The sequence below is a fragment of the Hyla sarda genome, chromosome 6, assembly GCF_029499605.1.
Source record: "Hyla sarda isolate aHylSar1 chromosome 6, aHylSar1.hap1, whole genome shotgun sequence".
Classification (NCBI taxonomy): Eukaryota; Metazoa; Chordata; class Amphibia; order Anura; family Hylidae; genus Hyla; species Hyla sarda.
Window position 1 is genome coordinate 305501370 of NC_079194.1, and position 23883 is coordinate 305525252.

Sequence of the window (23883 nt, forward strand, 5' to 3'; positions counted from 1 at the left end):
TACTGAGCTGTATACTGAGCTTTATACTGTGCTGTATACTGTGCTGTCATGCTATGTATGGTGAATGTATTATTTATTGTATAAGTGATTGACGTTTGCTAATAAAGGTATTTTCAATCAAAAAGTTGGTGGCTTAACGACACCTCTAAACAGTGGGTAGAGATTGAAAACCACTTGGCCCCTGGGGGCTCCTTTAAAGGGGTACTCCGACCCTAAGACATCTTATCCCCTATCCAAAGGATAGGGGATAAGATGTCTGACCACGGGGGGGGGGCGCCGCTGAGGACCCCCACAATCTTGCACGGGCCGGAGTATCGTGAAGTCATGACCCCGCCCCCATGTGATGTCACGCCCCGCAATCGCTATGCAAGTCTATGGGAGGGGGCGGGACGGCTGTCACGCCCCCTCCCATAGACTTGCATAGCAGGGGCGGAGTCGTGACCTCACGATACTCTGGCCCCGTGGTTGGCACCCAGCAGTTTGTGAGCTGGCAGCGCAGCGTGCAGCTCAAAGAGGTGGGTGCCGAATGCAAGATGGCGGGGGTCCCCAGCGGCGGGACCCCCCGCGGTCAGACATCTTATCCCCTATCCTTTGTATAGGAGATGAGATGTCTTATCACCGGAGTATCCCTTTAAAGAAGGCACTCTGGGACCAGAGGATATCCCCAAGATTATATAACAAACTATCCCATAGTGACAGCAGCAATTCAGATTTGGACCATGCCAGAAGTTAGAGACGTGCTGCTACCTATAGGGGAACTCCCTTTAACTAATATACCAGACTCCAGTTATGTGAGATGGGGGGAAAGAAGGTAAATGTGACATCCTGCGCTTCGGCCACTCACTCTGGCTGTGAGCGCATTGTCCTCTTCTCTTTCCCAGCCGGCGGGGCCCAGCCCATCACTCACCTCTGTCCTCTGCTGCTTCCTCTCAGCTCCGATGCGCGCGCCCTCGCCTCCTAGGGCGCGCGCCGGTGCTCTAAGATTTACAGGGCCAGTGCGCCCATAATAATCCGTTGTACCTGTCACACTGTTATAGGTTTCCGCACCTCCCACAAACCCCTGCTGGATCTTTGTTGCCTTAGTTCCTGTGCGTTGCCTTGCCGTTTTCTGACCTCATTGTTCCTTGACCTTGCTCCTCTGCCGCCTGCCTACTGACCTCCTGACTACGCTCCTGTGCCGCCTGCCCTGACATTCTGCTAACCTGACCACGAGTTGCCTTATCCTACCTGTGCCTCGAACCTCCTCAGACACCTGTGTGGACGAGTCGTATCAGGGGTAGCGACCTGGTTGCCGCCTGCTGCTGCAAGTCCATCCCACTTTGCAGCGGATTCTGGTGAAAACCAGCGGCACCTTAGACCCCGCTCCCTGGTACGGCCCGTGTCATCTGCCACACAGGTCCAGCGGATCCACCAGTGTTCCTGTCTACTGAACTGTGAGTGTTACAGTATAACTATATGTGCGGATCTGATGGAAGGTGAGCGACTCCCATCCCGTAGACTTCTACAAATACCTGCAACTGAGGCACCTTGTTGCCTTGTCCTCCCACCAGTAACTCAAATCTCACAAAATGTTCCAAATGCTTAGAGGCGGTGCCGGGAGCGCGTGATGTCATAGCCACGCCCACACTTGATGTCATGCCCCACCCCCTCAATGCAAGTCTATGGGAGGGGGTGTGACGGCTGTCACGCCCCCCTCCCATAGACTTGCATTGAGGGGGTGGGGCTATGACATCACGAGCTCTCGGCGCCGGCTCTAAGCATTCGGAACATTTTGTTCCAAACGCTGAGCAGCGGAGTACCCTAGGGCTGGGCAGTATGGCCAAATATGTGTATCGCGGTATTTTAGAAACTTATGGCGGTTCCACAGTATATGACGGTATTCCCCCCCCCCCCCCCCAAATTAATTATTAGCCCAGCGCTGCACTGTCCCCATCGGGGTACTACTCACGTCACCCGCAAGCGCTGCTCTCCTCGTCCTCCTGTTTGTTGCGGCCACCGGCGCTGACACTCTATACTGTATCCCTACGTCCGGGCTGCAAAAGGTAAACAAAAATAAACTTTAGCGCATGTTCCTACGTCGGCCTTACGCGCTCCCTGGGGACGTGAACGTCGGACAGCCGTCAGCCTATCACCGGCCGCAGCGATGTTCCGCCTCGGCCGCTGATAGGCTGAGCGCACTGTCATGTAAGAAGCCGGCATCATACACGACAGTGCGCTCAGCCTATCACCGGGCGAGATGGAACATCGCTGCGGCCAGTGATAGGCTGACGGCTGTCCGACGTCCCTAAAAAGCAGGTCCGGACCGGCGGGGAAGGTGAGATAAAGTTTATTTTGTTTACCTTTTGCAGCACGGGCATAGGGATACAGTATAGAGCAGTGGTTTGCAATCTGCAGACCTCCAGAGGTTGCAAAACTACAACTCCCAGCATGCCCGGACAGCCAACGGCTGTCCGGGCATGCTGGGAGTTGTAGTTTTGCAACCTCTGGAGGTTGAAGACCACTGGTATAGAGCGTCAGTACCGGCGGCTGCAACAGACAGGAGGACGAGGAGGGCAGCGCTTGTGGGCGACATATGTGAGTAATACCCCGATGGGGATAGCGCAGCACTAATAATTAAGTGAAGGGGTTACAGAACAGCGCTCGCAGGTCACATGATTAGTTCCCCGATGTGGAAGCGCTGGGCCGATAATTAATTAATTCCTGAGGGGGAGGAGCCAAAGCGTTATTGCGGTATGGGTTAAAATTCATATCGTGCAGCACAAAAATTTCGTTATTCGCTATGAACAGGTATACCGCCCAGCCCTAGAGTACCCCTTTAAGAACTGCATATTTTTGGGCCTATAGCACTTACAGGGGGAATATGTAAGATTTATCCAGCGCTATTGTGTGAGGTTGTGCAGGTGACCTTTCCCTTTAGATGGGAGGCCGATCTGGGACGCACTTTTTTAGACTCACAGCGGATTCTTGCCTTCGTAACGACTTCCAAAGTCTCAAGATGTGCTGCCCACCGTGTACCGGAGAGGAAATGATTGTACCGATGGCATCTCATGTAGAATGGGCAGGATGTACCCTGGGAGGGCAGATAGTTATTGGAGATGTGGTGTGCTAGTACTGCACATCCAGGGTCTGTGGGATTTCGTTTTTTCACATATTATGTAAAATTATAGGTTATATAATTCCTTGGGGCCCGGAAACAATTACCAGACGTGACAGTAATGGTTCATTTTATAACAGTTACGAGGAATAAAATAGCGACAAAATGGAAAAAGTACAGATATCCCGGACCATAAGGGTCTATTCACACGTACAGTATTCTGTGCAGATTTGATGCTGCAGATTTCAATGTAAACTAAGAGGGACATTTAACAATCTTTGCTTATGTCTCTTCCTTTTTTTAGTACTTTTTTCCTTACTTTTTTTTTGCTTATGTGACTTATTTATCATCTGCTTTCAGCCTGTTGATAATTTTCTTTCACGTCAGCAATTTCTTCTTTTTTACTTTGGTTGTAGCTTTTTCTGCTCCATGTTTGAGCTGGAGTAAATTTAGTAGATTTTTAACCTTTTTTTGCGCAGTTGTGACTGTCGCAGTTAATAAATACCAGACTACCCCGTAGTCCATTTTAAAATTTATTACTACGTAGTTAAGTTTTGGAAAACTTGCTTTTCTCGCTTTTTCCAGTCAAAATGTCGCACGAAAAATCGCATAGTCGCAGGTGCAACATTTGTGCGACATTTTTGTCGCAGAATACTGTACGTGTGAATAGACCCTAAGTCTATAATGAGCTCAGTACACGCTAATTGTCATATGGAACGATCCATAACATCTGCAACAGACCGACTCCCCTATTTTACTAGAGCATGGTGTAAATGGTTCTCTGTTATCATGTCAGGAGGAGAGGTGACTGTAGGACAGGTCAATATATCTATTGTTCTCTGTTATCATGTCAGGAGGAGAGGTGACTGTAGGACAGGTCAATATATCTATTGTTCTCTGTTATCAGCCATGTCAGGAGAGGAGAGGTGACTGTAGGACAGGTGAATATATCTATTGTTCTCTGTTATCAGCCATGGCAGGAGAGGAGAGGTGACTGTAGGACAGGTGAATATATCTCTTGTTCTCTGTTATCAGCCATGTCCGGAGGAGAGGTGACTGTAGGACAGGTGAATATATCTATTGTTCTCTGTTATCATGTCAGGAGGAGAGGTGACTGTAGGACAGGTGAATATATCTATTGTTCTCTGTTATCAGCCATATCAGTAGAGGAGAGGTGACTGTAGGACGGGAGAATATATCTATTGTTCTCTGTTATCAGCCATGTCAGGAGGAGAGGTGACTGTAGGACAGGTCAATATATCTATTGTTCTCTGTTATCAGCCATGTCAGGAGAGGAGAGGTGACTGTAGGACAGGTGAATATATCTATTGTTCTCTGTTATCAGCCATGTCAGGAGGAGAGGTGACTGTAGGACAGGTGAATATATCTATTGTTCTCTGTTATCAGCCATGTCAGGAGAGGAGAGGTGACTGTAGGACAGGTGAATATATCTATTGTTCTCTGTTATCAGCCATGTCAGGAGAGGAGAGGTGACTGTAGGACAGGGGAATATATCTATTGTTCTCTGTTATCAGTCATGTCAGGAGGAGAGGTGACTGTAGGACAGGTGAATATAATATATTGTTCTCTGTTATCAGCCATGTCAGGAGAGGAGAGGTGACTGTAGGACAGGGGAATATATCTATTGTTCTCTGTTATCAGTCATGTCAGGAGGAGAGGTGACTGTAGGACAGGTGAATATAATATATTGTTCTCTGTTATCAGCCATGTCAGGAGGGGAGAGGTGACTGTAGGACAGGTGAATACATCTATTGTTCTCTGTTATCAGCCATGTCAGGATGGGAGAGGTGACTGTAGGACAGGTGAATATATCTATTGTTCTCTGTTATCAGCCATGTCAGGAGGAGAGGTGACTGTAGGACAGGTGAATATATCTATTGTTCTCTGTTATCAGCCATGTCAGGAGAGGAGAGGTGACTGTAGGACAGGTGAATATATCTATTGTTCTCTGTTATCAGTCATGTCAGGAGGAGAGGTGACTGTAGGACAGGTGAATATATCTATTGTTCTCTGTTATCAGCCATGTCAGGAGAGGAGATGTGACTGTAGGACAGGTGAATATATCCATTGTTCTCTGTTATCAGCCATGTCAGGAGAGGAGAGGTGACTGTAGGACAGGTGAATATATCCATTGTTCTCTGTTATCAGTCATGTCAGGAGAGGAGAGGTGACTGTAGGACAGGTGAATATAATCTATTGTTCTCTGTTATCAGCCATGTCAGGAGAGGAGAGGTGACTGTAGGACAGGGGAATATATCTATTGTTCTCTGTTATCAGCCATGTCAGGAGAGGAGAGGTGACTGTAGGACAGGTGAATATATCTATTGTTCTCTGTTATCAGCCATGTCAGGAGGGGAGAGGTGACTGTAGGACAGGTGAATATATCTATTGTTCTCTGTTATCAGCCATGTCAGGAGGAGAGGTGACTGTAGGACAGGTGAATATATCTATTGTTCTCTGTTATCAGCCATGTCAGGAGAGGAGAGGTGACTGTAGGACAGGTGAATATAATCTATTGTTCTCTGTTATCAGCCATGTCAGGAGGGGAGAGGTGACTGTAGGACAGGTGAATATAATCTATTGTTCTCTGTTATCAGCTGTGTCAGGAGAGGAGAGGTGACTGTAGGACAGGTGAATATATCTATTGTTCTCTGTTATCAGCCATGTCAGGAGGGGAGAGGTGACTGTAGGACAGGTGAATATATCTATTGTTCTCTGTTATCAGCCATGTCAGGAGAGGAGAGGTGACTGTAGGACAGGTGAATATATATCTATTGTTCTCTGTTATCAGCCATGTCAGGAGGGGAGAAGTGACTGTAGGACAGGTGAATATATCTATTGTTCTCTGTTATCAGCCATGTCAGGAGAGGAGAGGTGACTGTAGGACAGGTGAATATAATCTATTGTTCTCTGTTATCAGCCATGTCGGGAGAGGAGAGGTGACTGTAGGACAGGTGAATATATATCTATTGTTCTCTGTTATCAGCCATGTCAGGAGGGGAGAGGTGACTGTAGGACAGGTGAATATATCTATTGTTCTCTGTTATCAGCCATGTCAGGAGAGGAGAGGTGACTGTAGGACAGGTGAATATAATCTATTGTTCTCTGTTATCAGCCATGTCAGGAGAGGAGAGGTGACTGTAGGACAGGTGAATATATCTGTTGTTCTCTGTTATCAGCCATGTCAGGAGAGGTGACTGTAGGACAGGTGAATATATCTGTTGTTCTCTGTTATCAGCCATGTCAGGAGAGGAGAGGTGACTGTAGGACAGGTGAATATATCTATTGTTCTCTGTTATCAGTCATGTCAGGAGAGGAGAGGTGACTGTAGGACAGGTGAATATAATCTATTGTTCTCTGTTATCAGCCATGTCAGGAGAGGAGAGGTGACTGTAGGACAGGTGAATATAATCTATTGTTCTCTGTTATCAGCCATGTCAGGAGAGGAGAGGTGACTGTAGGACAGGTGAATATATCTGTTGTTCTCTGTTATCAGCCATGTCAGGAGGGGAGAGGTGACTGTAGGACAGGTGAATATAATCTATTGTTCTCTGTTATCAGCCATGTCAGGAGAGAAGAGGTGACTGTAGGACAGGTGAATATATCCATTGTTCTCTGTTATCAGCCATGTCAGGAGAGGAGAGGTGACTGTAGGACAGGTGAATATATCCATTGTTCTCTGTTATCAGCCATGTCAGGAGAGGAGAGGTGACTGTAGGACAGGTGAATATAATCTATTGTTCTCTGTTATCAGCCATGTCAGGAGGAGAGGTGACTGTAGGACAGGTGAATATATCCATTGTTCTCTGTTATCAGCCATGTCAGGAGAGGAGAGGTGACTGTAGGACAGGTGAATATAATCTATTGTTCTCTGTTATCAGCCATGTCAGGAGGGGAGAGGTGACTGTAGGACAGGTGAATATATCTGTTGTTCTCTGTTATCAGCCATGTCAGGAGAGGAGAGGTGACTGTAGGACAGGTGAATATATCTATTGTTCTCTGTTATCAGCCATGTCAGGAGAGGAGAGGTGACTGTAGGACAGGTGAATATAATCTATTGTTCTCTGTTATCAGCCATGTCAGGAGAGGAGAGGTGACTGTAGGACAGGTGAATATAATCTATTGTTCTCTGTTATCAGCCATGTCAGGAGAGGAGAGATGACTGTAGGACAGGTGAATATATCTATTGTTCTCTGTTATCAGCCATGTCAGGAGAGGAGAGGTGACTGTAGGACAGGTGAATATATCTATTGTTCTCTGTTATCAGCCATGTCAGGAGAGGAGAGGTGACTGTAGGACAGGTGAATATAATCTATTGTTCTCTGTTATCAGCCATGTCGGGAGAGGAGAGGTGACTGTAGGACAGGTGATTATATCTATTGTTCTCTGTTATCAGCCATGTCAGGAGAGGTGACTGTAGGACAGGTGAATATATATCTATTGTTCTCTGTTATCAGCCATGTCAGGAGGGGAGAGGTGACTGTAGGACAGGTGAATATATCTATTGTTCTCTGTTATCAGCCATGTCAGGAGAGGAGAGGTGACTGTAGGACAGGTGAATATATCTGTTGTTCTCTGTTATCAGCCATGTCAGGAGAGGTGACTGTAGGACAGGTGAATATATCTATTGTTCTCTGTTATCAGCCATGTCAGGAGAGGAGAGGTGACTGTAGGACAGGTGAATATATCTGTTGTTCTCTGTTATCAGCCATGTCAGGAGAGGTGACTGTAGGACAGGTGAATATAATCTATTGTTCTCTGTTATCAGCCATGTCAGGAGAGGAGAGGTGACTGTAGGACAGGTGAATATAATCTATTGTTCTCTGTTATCAGCCATGTCAGGAGGGGAGAGGTGACTGTAGGACAGGTGAATATATCTGTTGTTCTCTGTTATCAGCCATGTCAGGAGGGGAGAGGTGACTGTAGGACAGGTGAATATATCTGTTGTTCTCTATTATCAGGGATAGAGGTTGAATTCTTTAAAATGTGAAGACATCTTCAATGTCGTTGCAGAATCTGGAAAGCAGATTGTAAGATAAAAGTGTAAAGCAGTGACCCCACGCCCCCAAATTATGAAGAAACTATAACTCCCAGCATGCCCTGACAGTTAAGCCTCTAACTGCTGAGAAACTATTACACTCTGGCTGTTGGCTGTCCGGGCATGCTGGGAGTTGTAGTTTGGCAACAGATTGGGAAGCACTGGTATATTGGGAAAATATTAAGGGGCGATCCTGATGGTGGCGCCCCCTCTGTGCATTTGGTCACTTTAGGCTAGTGTCTTCCAACCAGGGTGCCTCCAGCTGTTGCAAAACTACAACACCCAGCATGCCCGGACCGCCAATGGCTGTCCGGGCATGCTGGGAGTTGTAGTTTTTCAACAGCTAGAGGTGCCTTTGGCTGTCCGGGCATGCAAGGAGTTGTAGTTTTTCAACAGCTGGGGGCACCTTTGGCTGTCCGGGCATGCTGGGAGTTGTAGTTCTTTAATAGATGTTGACTGGAGCGCCATGGTGTGCGGGGAGTGCCGGGTTCTGGTGACTGGGGGGCTACCTGCATGGTAACTCATTTTTAGTTTTCCTCCGTCACTGGGGGCAGCACTGAGCTGTTCTAAGGTGGTGGATGTGGTTTATGGTCCTATGAGGGGAGCCCCTTGTATGTATATATGTTCTGGTGATGTCATCACACACTGTATACACCTGGAGGAGCTGATCTTATATACAGTGAATAGATACATATAGGATACAATGTAGCTGTGCTGGAGGATACTGTATATAAGAGGGTTTATTATCTGTACATTATGGTGATGTCACTCTGCAAGAACCTGGAGTATAATATCCTATATAGAGTATATACAATATATACAGGTAGTAACAGACAATGGTTATTATATGTGTATAGAGTTTACAGCATGCCTGTATATAGTATATATCTGTGTATACATCACTCCTGTATATATTATATATATGTGTATGCATCACTCCTGTATATATTATATATGTGTATACATCTCTCCTGTATATATTATATCTGTGTATACATCTCTCCTGTATATATTATATATGTGTATACATCACTCCTGTATATATTATATATGTGTATACATCTCTCCTGTATATATTATATCTGTGTATACATCACTCCTGTATATATTATATCTGTGTATACATCTCTCCTGTATATATTATATATGTGTATACATCACTCCTGTATATATTATATCTGTGTATACATCTCTCCTGTATATATTATATATGTGTATACATCACTCCTGTATATATTATATATGTGTATACATCACTCCTGTATATATTATATATGTGTATACATCACTCCTGTATATATTATATATGTGTATACGTCACTCCTGTATATATTATATATGTGTATACATCACTCCTGTATATATTATATATGTGTATACGTCACTCCTGTATATATTATATATGTGTATACGTCACTCCTGTATATATTATATCTGTGTACACATCACTCCTGTATATATTATATCTGTGTACACATCACTCCTGTATATATTATATATGTGTACACATCACTCCTGTATATATTATATCTGTGTATACGTCACTCCTGTATATATTATATCTGTGTATACGTAACTCCTGTATATATTATATATGTGTATACGTCACTCCTGTATATATTATATCTGTGTATACGTCACTCCTGTATATATTATATATGTGTATACATCACTCCTGTATATATTATATATGTGTATACATCACTCCTGTATATATTATATATGTGTATACGTCTCTCCTGTATATATTATATATGTGTATACGTCACTCCTGTATATATTATATATGTGTATACGTCACTCCTGTATATATTATATCTGTGTATACATCACTCCTGTATATATTATATCTGTATATACATCTCTCCTGTATATATTATATATGTGTATACGTCACTGCTGTATATATTATATATGTGTATACATCACTCCTGTATATATATTATATATGTGTATACATCACTCCTGTATATATTATATATGTGTATACATCACTCCTGTATATATTATATATGTGTATACATCACTCCTGTATATATTATATATGTGTATACATCACTCCTGTATATATTATATATGTGTATACGTCACTCCTATATATATATATATATTATATGTGTATACGTCACTCCTGTATATATTATATATGTGTATACATCTCTCCTGTATATATTATATATGTGTATACATCACTCCTGTATATATTATATATGTGTATACATCACTCCTGTATATATTATATATGTGTATACATCTCTCCTGTATATATTATATATGTGTATACATCACTCCTGTATATATTATATATGTGTATACATCTCTCCTGTATATATTATATATGTGTATACATCTCTCCTGTATATATTATATATGTGTATACATCACTCCTGTATATATATTATATATGTGTACACATCACTCCTGTATATATTATATATGTGTACACATCACTCCTGTATATATTATATATGTGTACACGTCACTCCTGTATATATTATATATGTGTATACGTCACTCCTGTATATATTATATCTGTGTATACGTCACTCCTGTATATATTATATCTGTGTATACATCACTCCTGTATATATTATATATGTGTATACATCACTCCTGTATATATTATATATGTGTATACGTCACTCCTGTATATATTATATATGTGTATACATCACTCCTGTATATATTATATATGTGTATACGTCACTCCTGTATATATTATATATGTGTATACGTCACTCCTGTATATATTATATATGTGTATACGTCACTCCTGTATATATTATATATGTGTATACGTCACTCCTGTATATATTATATATGTGTATACGTCACTCCTGTATATATTATATATGTGTATACGTCACTCCTGTATATATTATATATGTGTATACGTCACTCCTGTATATATTATATATGTGTATACGTCACTCCTGTATATATTATATCTGTGTATACGTCACTCCTGTATATATTATATCTGTGTATACGTCACTCCTATATATATTATATCTGTGTATACGTCACTCCTGTATATATTATATCTGTGTATACGTCACTCCTGTATATATTATATCTGTGTATACGTCACTCCTGTATATATTATATATGTGTATACGTCACTCCTGTATATATTATATATGTGTATACATCTCTCCTGTATATATTATATATGTGTATACATCACTCCTGTATATATTATATATGTGTATACATCACTCCTGTATATATTATATATGTGTATACGTCTCTCCTGTATATATTATATATGTGTATACGTCACTCCTGTATATATTATATCTGTGTATACATCACTCCTGTATATATTATATATGTGTATACATCACTGCTGTATATATTATATCTGTGTATACGTCACTCCTGTATATATTATATGTGTATACATCACTCCTGTATATATTATATATGTGTATACATCACTCCTGTATATATTATATATGTGTATACGTCTCTCCTGTATATATTATATCTGTGTATACATCACTCCTGTATATATTATATATGTGTATACGTCTCTCCTGTATATATTATATATGTGTATACGTCACTCCTGTATATATTATATATGTGTATACGTCACTCCTGTATATATTATATCTGTGTATACATCACTCCTGTATATATTATATCTGTGTATACATCTCTCCTGTATATATTATATATGTGTATACGTCTCTCCTATATATATATATTATATGTGTATACATCACTCCTGTATATATTATATATGTGTATACGTCACTCCTATATATATATATATTATATGTGTATACGTCACTCCTGTATATATTATATATGTGTATACATCTCTCCTGTATATATTATATATGTGTATACGTCACTCCTGTATATATTATATATGTGTATACGTCACTCCTGTATATATTATATATGTGTATACGTCTCTCCTGTATATATTATATATGTGTATACGTCACTCCTGTATATATTATATATGTGTATACATCACTCCTGTATATATTATATATGTGTATACGTCACTCCTGTATATATTATATATGTGTATACGTCACTCCTGTATATATTATATCTGTGTATACGTCACTCCTGTATATATTATATATCTGTATACGTCACTCCTGTATATATTATATCTGTGTATACGTCACTCCTGTATATATTATATCTGTGTATACGTCACTCCTGTATATATTATATCTGTGTATACGTCACTCCTGTATATATTATATCTGTGTATACGTCACTCCTGTATATATTATATCTGTGTATACGTCACTCCTGTATATATTATATCTGTGTATACGTCACTCCTGTATATATTATATCTGTGTATACGTCACTCCTGTATATATTATATATGTGTATACGTCACTCCTGTATATATTATATCTGTGTATACGTCACTCCTGTATATATTATATCTGTGTATACGTCACTCCTGTATATATTATATATCTGTGTATACGTCACTCCTGTATATATTATATATCTGTGTATACGTCACTCCTGTATATATTATATATCTGTGTATACGTCACTCCTGTATATATTATATATCTGTGTATACGTCACTCCTGTATATATTATATCTGTGTATACGTCACTCCTGTATATATTATATATGTGTATACGTCACTCCTGTATATATTATATATGTGTATACGTCACTCCTGTATATATTATATATGTGTATACGTCACTCCTGTATATATTATATATGTGTATACGTCACTCCTGTATATATTATATATGTGTATACGTCACTCCTGTATATATTATATATCTGTGTATACGTCACTCCTGTATATATTATATATCTGTGTATACGTCACTCCTGTATAGATTATATATCTGTGTATACGTCACTCCTGTATAGATTATATCTGTGTATACGTCACTCCTGTATATATTATATCTGTGTATACGTCACTCCTGTATATATTATATCTGTGTATACGTCACTCCTGTATATATTATATCTGTGTATACGTCACTCCTGTATATATTATATCTGTGTATACGTCACTCCTGTATAGATTATATCTGTGTATACGTCACTCCTGTATATATTATATCTGTGTATACGTCACTCCTGTATATATTATATCTGTGTATACGTCACTCCTGTATATATTATATCTGTGTATACGTCACTCCTGTATATATTATATATGTGGGTATACGTCACTCCTGTATATATTATATATGTGGGTATACGTCACTCCTGTATATATTATATATGTGGGTATACGTCATTCCTGTATATATTATATCTGTGTATACGTCACTCCTGTATATATTATATATCTGTGTATACGTCACTACTGTATATATTATATATCTGTGTATACGTCACTCCTGTATATATTATATCTGTGTATACGTCACTCCTGTATATATTATATCTGTGTATACGTCACTCCTGTATATATTATATCTGTGTATACGTCACTCCTGTATATATTATATCTGTGTATACGTCACTCCTGTATATATTATATCTGTGTATACGTCACTCCTGTATATATTATATATGTGTATACGTCTCTCCTGTATATATTATATCTGTGTATACGTCACTCCTGTATATATTATATCTGTGTATACGTCACTCCTGTATATATTATATCTGTGTATACGTCACTCCTGTATATATTATATGTGTATACGTCACTCCTGTATATATTATATATGTGGGTATACGTCACTCCTGTATATATTATATATGTGGGTATACGTCACTCCTGTATATATTATATATGTGTATACGTCACTCCTGTATATATTATATATGTGTATACGTCACTCCTGTATATATTATATATGTGTATACGTCACTCCTGTATATATTATATGTGTATACATCACTCCTGTATATATTATATATGTGTATACATCACTCCTGTATATATTATATCTGTGTATACGTCACTCCTGTATATATTATATCTGTGTATACGTCACTCCTGTATATATTATATATGTGTATACGTCTCTCCTGTATATATTATATCTGTGTATACGTCACTCCTGTATATATTATATATCTGTGTATACGTCACTCCTGTATATATTATATATGTGTATACGTCACTCCTGTATATATTATATATGTGTATACGTCACTCCTGTATATATTATATATGTGTATACATCTCTCCTGTATATATTATATATGTGTATACATCACTCCTGTATATATTATATATGTGTATACGTCACTCCTGTATATATTATATATGTGTATACGTCACTCCTGTATATTTTATATCTGTGTATACGTCACTCCTGTATATATTATATATGTGTATACGTCACTCCTGTATATATTATATATGTGTATACGTCACTCCTGTATATATTATATATGTGTATACGTCACTCCTGTATATATTATATCTGTGTATACGTCACTCCTGTATATATTATATATGTGTATACGTCACTCCTGTATATATTATATCTGTGTATACGTCACTCCTGTATATATTATATATGTGTATACGTCACTCCTGTATATATTATATATGTGTATACGTCACTCCTGTATATATTATATATGTGTATACGTCACTCCTGTATATATTATATATGTGTATACGTCACTCCTGTATATATTATATATGTGTATACGTCACTCCTGTATATATTATATATGTGTATACGTCACTCCTGTATATATTATATATGTGTATACGTCACTCCTGTATATATTATATATGTGTATACGTCACTCCTGTATATATTATATATGTGTATACATCTCTCCTGTATATATGTGTATACATCTCTCCTGTATATATTATATATGTGTATACGTCACTCCTGTATATATTATATATGTGTATACGTCACTCCTGTATATATTATATATGTGTATACGTCACTCCTATATATATATATATGTGTATACGTCACTCCTGTATATATTATATATGTGTATACATCACTCCTGTATATATTATATATGTGTATACGTCACTCCTTTATATATTATATATGTGTATACGTCACTCCTGTATATATTATATGTGTATACATCACTCCTGTATATATTATATATGTGTATACATCACTCCTGTATATATTATATATGTGTATACGTCACTCCTGTATATATTATATATGTGTATACGTCACTCCTGTATATATTATATATGTGTATACGTCACTCCTTATATATTATATATGTGTATACATCACTCCTGTATATATTATATATGTGTATACATCACTCCTGTATATATTATATATGTGTATACGTCACTCCTGTATATATTATATATGTGTATACGTCACTCCTGTATATATTATATATGTGTATACATCACTCCTGTATATTAATATGTGTATAATATTGTGTATACGTCACTCCTGTATATATTATATATGTGTATACGTCACTCCTATATATATTATATATGTGTATACATCACTCCTGTATATATTATATATGTGTATACATCACTCCTGTATATATTATATATGTGTATACGTCACTCCTGTATATATTATATATGTGTATACGTCACTCCTGTATATATTATATATGTGTATACATCACTCCTGTATATATTATATATGTGTATACATCACTCCTGTATATATTATATATGTGTATACGTCACTCCTGTATATATTATATATGTGTATACGTCACTCCTGTATATATTATATATGTGTATACGTCACTCCTGTATATATTATATATGTGTATACGTCACTCCTGTATATATTATATATGTGTATACGTCACTCCTGTATATATTATTTATGTGTATACATCACTCCTGTATATATTATATATGTGTATACGTCACTCCTGTATATATATTATATATGTGTACACGTCACTCCTGTATATATATTATATATGTGTACACATCACTCCTGTATATATTATATCTGTGTACACGTCACTCCTGTATATATTATATCTGTGTACACGTCACTCCTGTATATATTATATATGTGTACACGTCACTCCTGTATATATTATATATGTGTATACGTCACTCTGTATATATTATATATGTGTATACATCACTCCTGTATATATTATATATGTGTATACATCACTCCTGTATATATTATATCTGTGTACACGTCACTCCTGTATATATTATATCTGTGTACACATCACTCCTGTATATATTATATATGTGTATACGTCACTCCTGTATATATTATATATGTGTATACATCACTCCTGTATATATTATTTATGTGTATACGTCACTCCTGTATATATTATATATGTGTATACGTCACTCCTGTATATATTATATATGTGTATACGTCACTCCTGTATATATTATATATGTGTATACGTCACTCCTGTATATATTATATATGTGTATACGTCACTCCTGTATATATTATATATGTGTATACATCACTCCTGTATATATTATATATGTGTATACATCACTCCTGTATATATTATATATGTGTATACATCACTCCTGTATATATTATATATGTGTATACGTCACTCCTGTATATATTATATATGTGTATACGTCACTCCTGTATATATTATATATGTGTATACGTCACTCCTGTATATATTATATATGTGTATACGTCACTCCTGTATATATTATATATGTGTATACGTCACTCCTGTATATATTATATATGTGTATACGTCACTCCTGTATATATTATATATGTGTATACGTCACTCCTGTATATATATTATATATGTGTATACATCACTCCTGTATATATTATATATGTGTATACATCACTCCTGTATATATTATATATGTGTATACATCACTCCTGTATATATTATATCTGTGTATACGTCACTCCTGTATATATATTATATATGTGTATACATCACTCCTGTATATATTATATATGTGTATACATCACTCCTGTATATATTATATCTGTGTATACATCACTCCTGTATATATTATATATGTGTATACATCACTCCTGTATATATTATATCTGTGTATACGTCACTCCTGTATATATTATATCTGTGTATACGTCACTCCTGTATATATTATATATGTGTATACGTCACTCCTGTATATATTATATCTGTGTATACGTCACTCCTGTATATATTATATCTGTGTATACGTCACTCCTGTATATATTATATATGTGTATACATCACTCCTGTATATATATTATATATGTGTATACATCACTCCTGTATATATATTATATATGTGTATACATCACTCCTGTATATATTATATCTGTGTATACGTCACTCCTGTATATATTATATCTGTGTATACGTCACTCCTGTATATATTATATATGTGTATACATCACTCCTGTATATATATTATATATGTGTATACATCACTCCTGTATATATATTATATATGTGTATACATCACTCCTGTATATATATTATATATGTGTATACATCACTCCTGTATATATTATATATGTGTATACATCACTCCTGTATATATTATATATGTGTATACGTCACTCCTGTATATATTATATATGTGTAGTGTATATATTATGCATCTGTTTATATACGTCATTCCTGTATATATTTGTATCTGTGTATACGTCACTCCTGCACGTGTATATATCTGGTTTGTATATTACACGTTGTATACGTCATGTGTTCCTGTCGGTGACGTTATGGTCCCTCAGTATGACGTCACCCGTGCCCCCCGCTCTATCATATAACAGTCTGATCCCTCGGGGTCTCCTCGGTCCTCTCTGCCGGGGCTCCGGTGTTTGTGTCCCCCGGGTTGGGCGGCGCTGTGGGCCGCGGCCTGCGGGGAGGCCTGGGGATGTCGCGGCCGGGGCGCCGGGCAGTGAGGAGGCCGGGCTGTGTATCGGGCGGGCGGCAGTACTCGGTCAGGCGGGGTCGGTGTCCGCTGTGCGGGGGGAGGCGGCGGTGTCTGCGGACATGGAGCAGCTCTCCCCCCGGCCCAGCTCTGCGCTCCCGGCGCCGCCGCACAAGGCACGATGGGTAACAGTTATATACACCAACCTCCGACACAATTTTCCAACAATTCCTCCGTCCGACCACCATGCATCAGGGCAGGAAACAGCCGCGCGGCCCGCCCTGCGCCCTGGATGGCCGCATAACAGGGCCGAGAGGAGGGGCCCCGGCAGCGGCTAAGCCTCGCCAGCCGCCCGCTCATTGGCTGAGGAGGAAGCAGCCGGCTGGAAGCCGCCCTCTGATTGGTGGAGCGAAACATGTGAGGGAATCTTATGTCTTTATACAGAGCGCAGGGCTCCTGAGAGGAGACTGGAGGACCTGCCCACAACTGGGACCTACCGCTCATTGGATTATTATTTTTTACGTCCCAGCGACTGCTTCACTGATTGGACGCTGGAGCTGTCAGTTCTGGGAGGCCCCGCCCAGTAATGAAGGCGACAGTGCTTGTTCAGGGGCTAAGGGAAGTGGCCGCCATCTTGTGCTGTGAGGCGGTGGAGGAACCGCGGGGAGCCTGGACAGGCCTGGGGCTGATACATAGGGCGGACCGGACTCCGGAGATCATACTACTGTATGGAGGGGAGATACATAGGGCGGACCGGAGCTGATACTACTGTATGGAGGGGAGATACACGGTGCGGACCGGAGCTGATACTACTGTATGGAGGGGAGATACATAGGGCGGTCCGGAGCTGATACTACTGTATGGAGGGGAGGTAAATAGGGCGGACCGGAGCTGATACTACTGTATGGAAGGGAGATACATAGGGCGGACCGGAGCTGATACTACTGTATGGAAGGGAGATACACGGGGCGGACCGGAGCTGATACTACTGTATGGAGGGGAGATACACGGGGCGGACCGGAGCTGATACTACTGTATGGAAGGGAGATACACGGGGCGGACCGGAGCTGATACTACTGTATGGAGGGGAGATACACGGGGCGGACCGGAGCTGATACTACTGTATGGAAGGGAGATACATAGGGCGGACCGGAGCTGATACTACTGTATGGAGGGGAGATACACAGGGCGGACCGGAGCTGATACTACTGTATGGAGGGGAGATACATAGGGCGGACCGGAGCTGATACTACTGTATGGAAGGGAGATACATAGGGCGGACCGGAGCTGATACTACTGTATGGAGGGGAGATACACGGGGCGGACCGGAGCTGATACTACTGTATGGAAGGGAGATACATAGGGCGGACCGGAGCTGATACTACTGTATGGAGGGGAGATACACAGGGCGGACCGGAGCTGATACTACTGTATGGAGGGGAGATACATAGGGCGGACCGGAGCTGATACTACTGTATGGAAGGGAGATACATAGGGCGGACCGGAGCTGATACTACTGTATGGAGGGGAGATACACGGGGCGGACCGGAGCTGATACTACTGTATGGAAGGGAGATACATAGGGCGGACCGGAGCTGATACTACTGTATGGAGGGGAGATACATAGGGCGGACCGGAGCTGATACTACTGTATGGAGGGGAGATACACGGGGCGGACCGGAGCTGATACTACTGTATGGAGGGGAGATACATAGGGCGGACCGGAGCTGATACTACTGTATGGAAGGGAGATACATAGGGCGGACCGGAGCTGATACTACTGTATGGAGGGGAGATACATAGGGCGGACCGGAGCTGATACTACTGTATGGAGGGGAGATACACGGGGCGGACCGGAGCTGATACTACTGTATGGAAGGGAGATACATAGGGCGGACCGGAGCTGATACTACTGTATGAAGGGGAGATACACGGGGCGGACCGGAGCTGATACTACTGTATGAAGGGGAGATACACGGGGCGGACCGGAGCTGATACTACTGTATGGAGGGGAGATACATAGGGCGGAGCGGAGCTGATACTACTGTATGGAGGGGAGATACACGGGGCGGACCGGAGCTGATACTACTGTATGGAAGGGAGATACATAGGGCGGACCGGAGCTGATACTACTGTATGGAGGGGAGATACATGGGGCGGACCGGAGCTGATACTACTGTATGGAGGGGAGATACATAGGGTGGACCGGAGCTCATACTACTGTATGGAGGGGAGATACATAGGGCGGACCGGAGCTGATACTACTGTATGGAGGGGAGATACACGGGGCGGACCGGAGCTGATACTACTGTATGGAGGGGAGATACATAGGGCGGACCGGAGCTGATACTACTGTATGGAGGGGAGATACACAGGGGGGACCGGAGCTCATACTACTGTATGGAGGGGAGATACATAGGGCGGACCGGAGCTGATACTACTGTATGGAAGGGAGATACACGGGGCGGACCGGAGCTGATACTACTGTATGGAAGGGAGATACACGGGGCGGACCGGAGCTGATACTACTGTATGGAGGGGAGATACACGGGGCGGACCGGAGCTGATACTACTGTATGGAAGGGAGATACACGGGGCGGACCGGAGCTGATACTACTGTATGGAGGGGAGATACACGGGGCGGACCGGAGCTGATACTACTGTATGGAGGGGAGATACATGGGGCGGACCGGAGCTGATACTACTGTATGGAGGGGAGATACACGGGGCGGACCGGAGCTGATACTACTGTATGGAGGGGAGATACATAGGGCGGACCGGAGCTGATACTACTGTATGGAGGGGAGATACATAGGGCGGACCGGAGCTGATACTACTGTATGGAGGGGAGATACACAGGGCGGACCGGAGCTGATACTACTGTATGGAGGGGAGATACACGGGGCGGACCGGAGCTCATACTACTGTATGGAGGGGAGATACATAGGGCGGACCGGAGCTGATACTACTGTATGGACGGGAGATACATGGTGCGGACCGGAGCTGATACTACTGTATGGAGGGGAGATACACAGGACGGACCGGAGCTGATACTACTGTATGGAGGGGAGATACATAGGGCGGACCGGAGCTGATACTACTGTATGGAGGGGAGATACATGGTGCGGACCGGAGCTGATACTACTGTATGGAGGGGAGATACACAGGACGGACCGGAGCTGATACTACTGTATGGAGGGGAGATACATAGGGCGGACCGGAGCTGATACTACTGTATGGAGGGGAGATACATAGGGCGGACCGGAGCTGATACTACTGTATGGAGGGGAGATACATAGGGCGGACCGGAGCTGATACTACTGTATGGAGGGGAGATACACAGGACGGACCGGAGCTGATACTACTGTATGGAGGGGAGATACATAGGGCGGACCGGAGCTGATACTACTGTATGGAGGGGAGATACATGGTGCGGACCGGAGCTGATACTACTGTATGGAGGGGAGATACACAGGACGGACCGGAGCTGATACTACTGTATGGAGGGGAGATACATAGGGCGGACCGGAGCTGATACTACTGTATGGAGGGGAGATACATAGGGCGGACCGGAGCTGATACTACTGTATGGAGGGGAGATACATAGGGCGGACCGGAGCTGATACTACTGTATGGAGGGGAGATACATAGGGCGGACCGGAGCTGATACTACTGTATGGAGGGGAGATACACGGGGCGGACCGGAGCTGATACTACTGTATGGAGGGGAGATACATAGGGCGGACCGGAGCCGATACTACTGTATGGAGGGGAGATACATAGGGCAGACCGGAGCTGATACTACTGTATGGAGGGGAGATACACGGGGCGGACCGGAGCTGATACTACTGTATGGAGGGGAGATACACAGGGCGGACCGGAGCTGATACTACTGTATGGAGGGGAGATACACGGGGCGGACCGGAGCTGATACTACTGTATGGAGGGGAGATACACAGGGCGGAGCGGAGCTCATACTACTGTATGGAGGGGAGATACACAGGGCGGACCGGAGCTGATACTACTGTATGGAGGGGAGATACACAGGGCGAACCGGAGCTGATACTACTGTATGGAGGAGATACATAGGGCGGACCGGAGCTGATACTACTGTATGGAGGGGAGATACATAGGGCGGAGCGGAGCTCATACTACTGTATGGAGGGGAGATACACAGGGCGGACCGGAGCTGATACTACTGTATGGAGGGGAGATACACAGGGCGGACCGGAGCTGATACTACTGTATGGAGGAGATACATAGGGCGGACCGGAGCTGATACTACTGTATGGAGGGGAGATACATAGGGCGGACCGGAGCTGATACTACTGTATGGAGGGGAGATACATAGGGCGGACCGGAGCTGATACTACTGTATGGAGGGGAGATACATAGGGCGGACCGGAGCTGATACTACTGTATGGAGGGGAGATACATAGGGCGGACCGGAGCTGATACTACTGTATGGAGGGGAGATACACGGGGCGGACCGGAGCTGATACTACTGTATGGAGGGGAGATACACGGGGCGGACCGGAGCTGATACTACTGTATGGAGGGGAGATACACGGGGTGGACCGGAGCTGATACTACTGTATGGAGGGGAGATACACGGGGCGGACCGGAGCTGATACTACTGTATGGAAGGGAGACACACAGGGGGGACCGGAGCTGATACTACTGTATGGAGGGGAGATACACGGGGCGGACCGGAGCTGATACTACTGTATGGAAGGGAGATACACGGGGCGGACCGGAGCTGATACTACTGTATGGAGGGGAGATACACAGGGCGGACCGGAGCTGATACTACTGTATGGAAGGTAGATAGACGGGGCGGACCGGAGCTGATACTACTGTATGGAAGGGAGATACACGGGGCGGACCGGAGCTGATACTACTGTATGGAGGGGAGATACACGGGGCGGACCGGAGCTGATACTACTGTATGGAAGGGAGATACACGGGGCGGACCGGAGCTGATACTACTGTATGGAGGGGAGATACACGGGGCGGACCGGAGCCGATACTACTGTATGGAAGGGAGATAGACGGGGCGGACAGGAGCTGATACTACTGTATGGAGGGGAGATACACGGGGCGGACCGGAGCTGATACTACTGTATGGAGGGGAGATACACGGGGCGGACCGGAGCCGATACTACTGTATGGAAGGGAGATAGACGGGGCGGACAGGAGCTGATACTACTGTATGGAGGGGAGATACATAGGGCGGACCGGAGCTGATACTACTGTATGGGGGGGGGGGGGGAGATACACGGGGCGGACCGGAGCTGATACTACTGTATGGAGGGGAGATACACGGGGCGGACCAGGAGCTGATACTACTGTATGGAAGGGGAGATACACGGGGCGGACCGGAGCTGATACTGCTGTATGGAGGGGAGATACACGGGGCGGACCGGAGCTGATACTACTGTATGGAGGGGAGATACACGGGGCGGACCGGAGCTGATACTACTGTATGGAGGGGAGATACACGGGGCGGACCGGAGCTGATACTACTGTATGGAGGGGAGATACACGGGGCGGACCGGAGCTCATACTACTGTATGGAGGGGAGATACACGGGGCGGACCGGAGCTGATACTACTGTATGGAAGGGAGATACACGGGGCGGACCGGAGCTCATACTACTGTATGGAGGGGAGATACACGGGGCGGACCGGAGCTGATACTACTGTATGGAAGGGAGATACACGGGGCGGACCGGAGCTGATACTACTGTATGGAGGGGAGCTACACGGGGCGGACCGGAGCTGATACTACTGTATGGAGGGGAGCTACACGGGGCGGACCGGAGCTGATACTACTGTATGGAGGGGAGATACACGGGGCGGACCGGAGCTGATACTACTGTATGGAGGGGAGATACACGGGGCGGACCGGAGCTGATACTACTGTATGGAGGGGAGATACACGGG

At 42.7% G+C, this 23883-nt stretch overlaps 2 protein-coding genes across 3 annotated transcripts in view; one reads left to right on the top strand and one right to left on the bottom strand.

Moving 5' to 3' along the window:
• Positions 1 to 18384, bottom strand: part of ZNF143 (zinc finger protein 143) — a 47007-nt gene extending 28623 nt beyond the window's left edge. The window contains exon 1 of one of the 2 annotated variants that reach the window (XM_056528005.1): positions 18145 to 18384. In XM_056528005.1, the coding sequence (XP_056383980.1) occupies positions 18145 to 18355 (211 nt within the window). In that variant the 5' untranslated portion in view covers positions 18356 to 18384. The remainder of the gene's footprint in view (positions 1 to 18144) is intronic. The other variant, XM_056528006.1, reaches the window with a different exon arrangement.
• TMEM41B (transmembrane protein 41B) overlaps positions 1 to 23883 on the top strand; it is a 190174-nt gene that overhangs the window by 70733 nt on the left and 95558 nt on the right. The gene's annotated exons all lie outside the window — the stretch shown is intronic.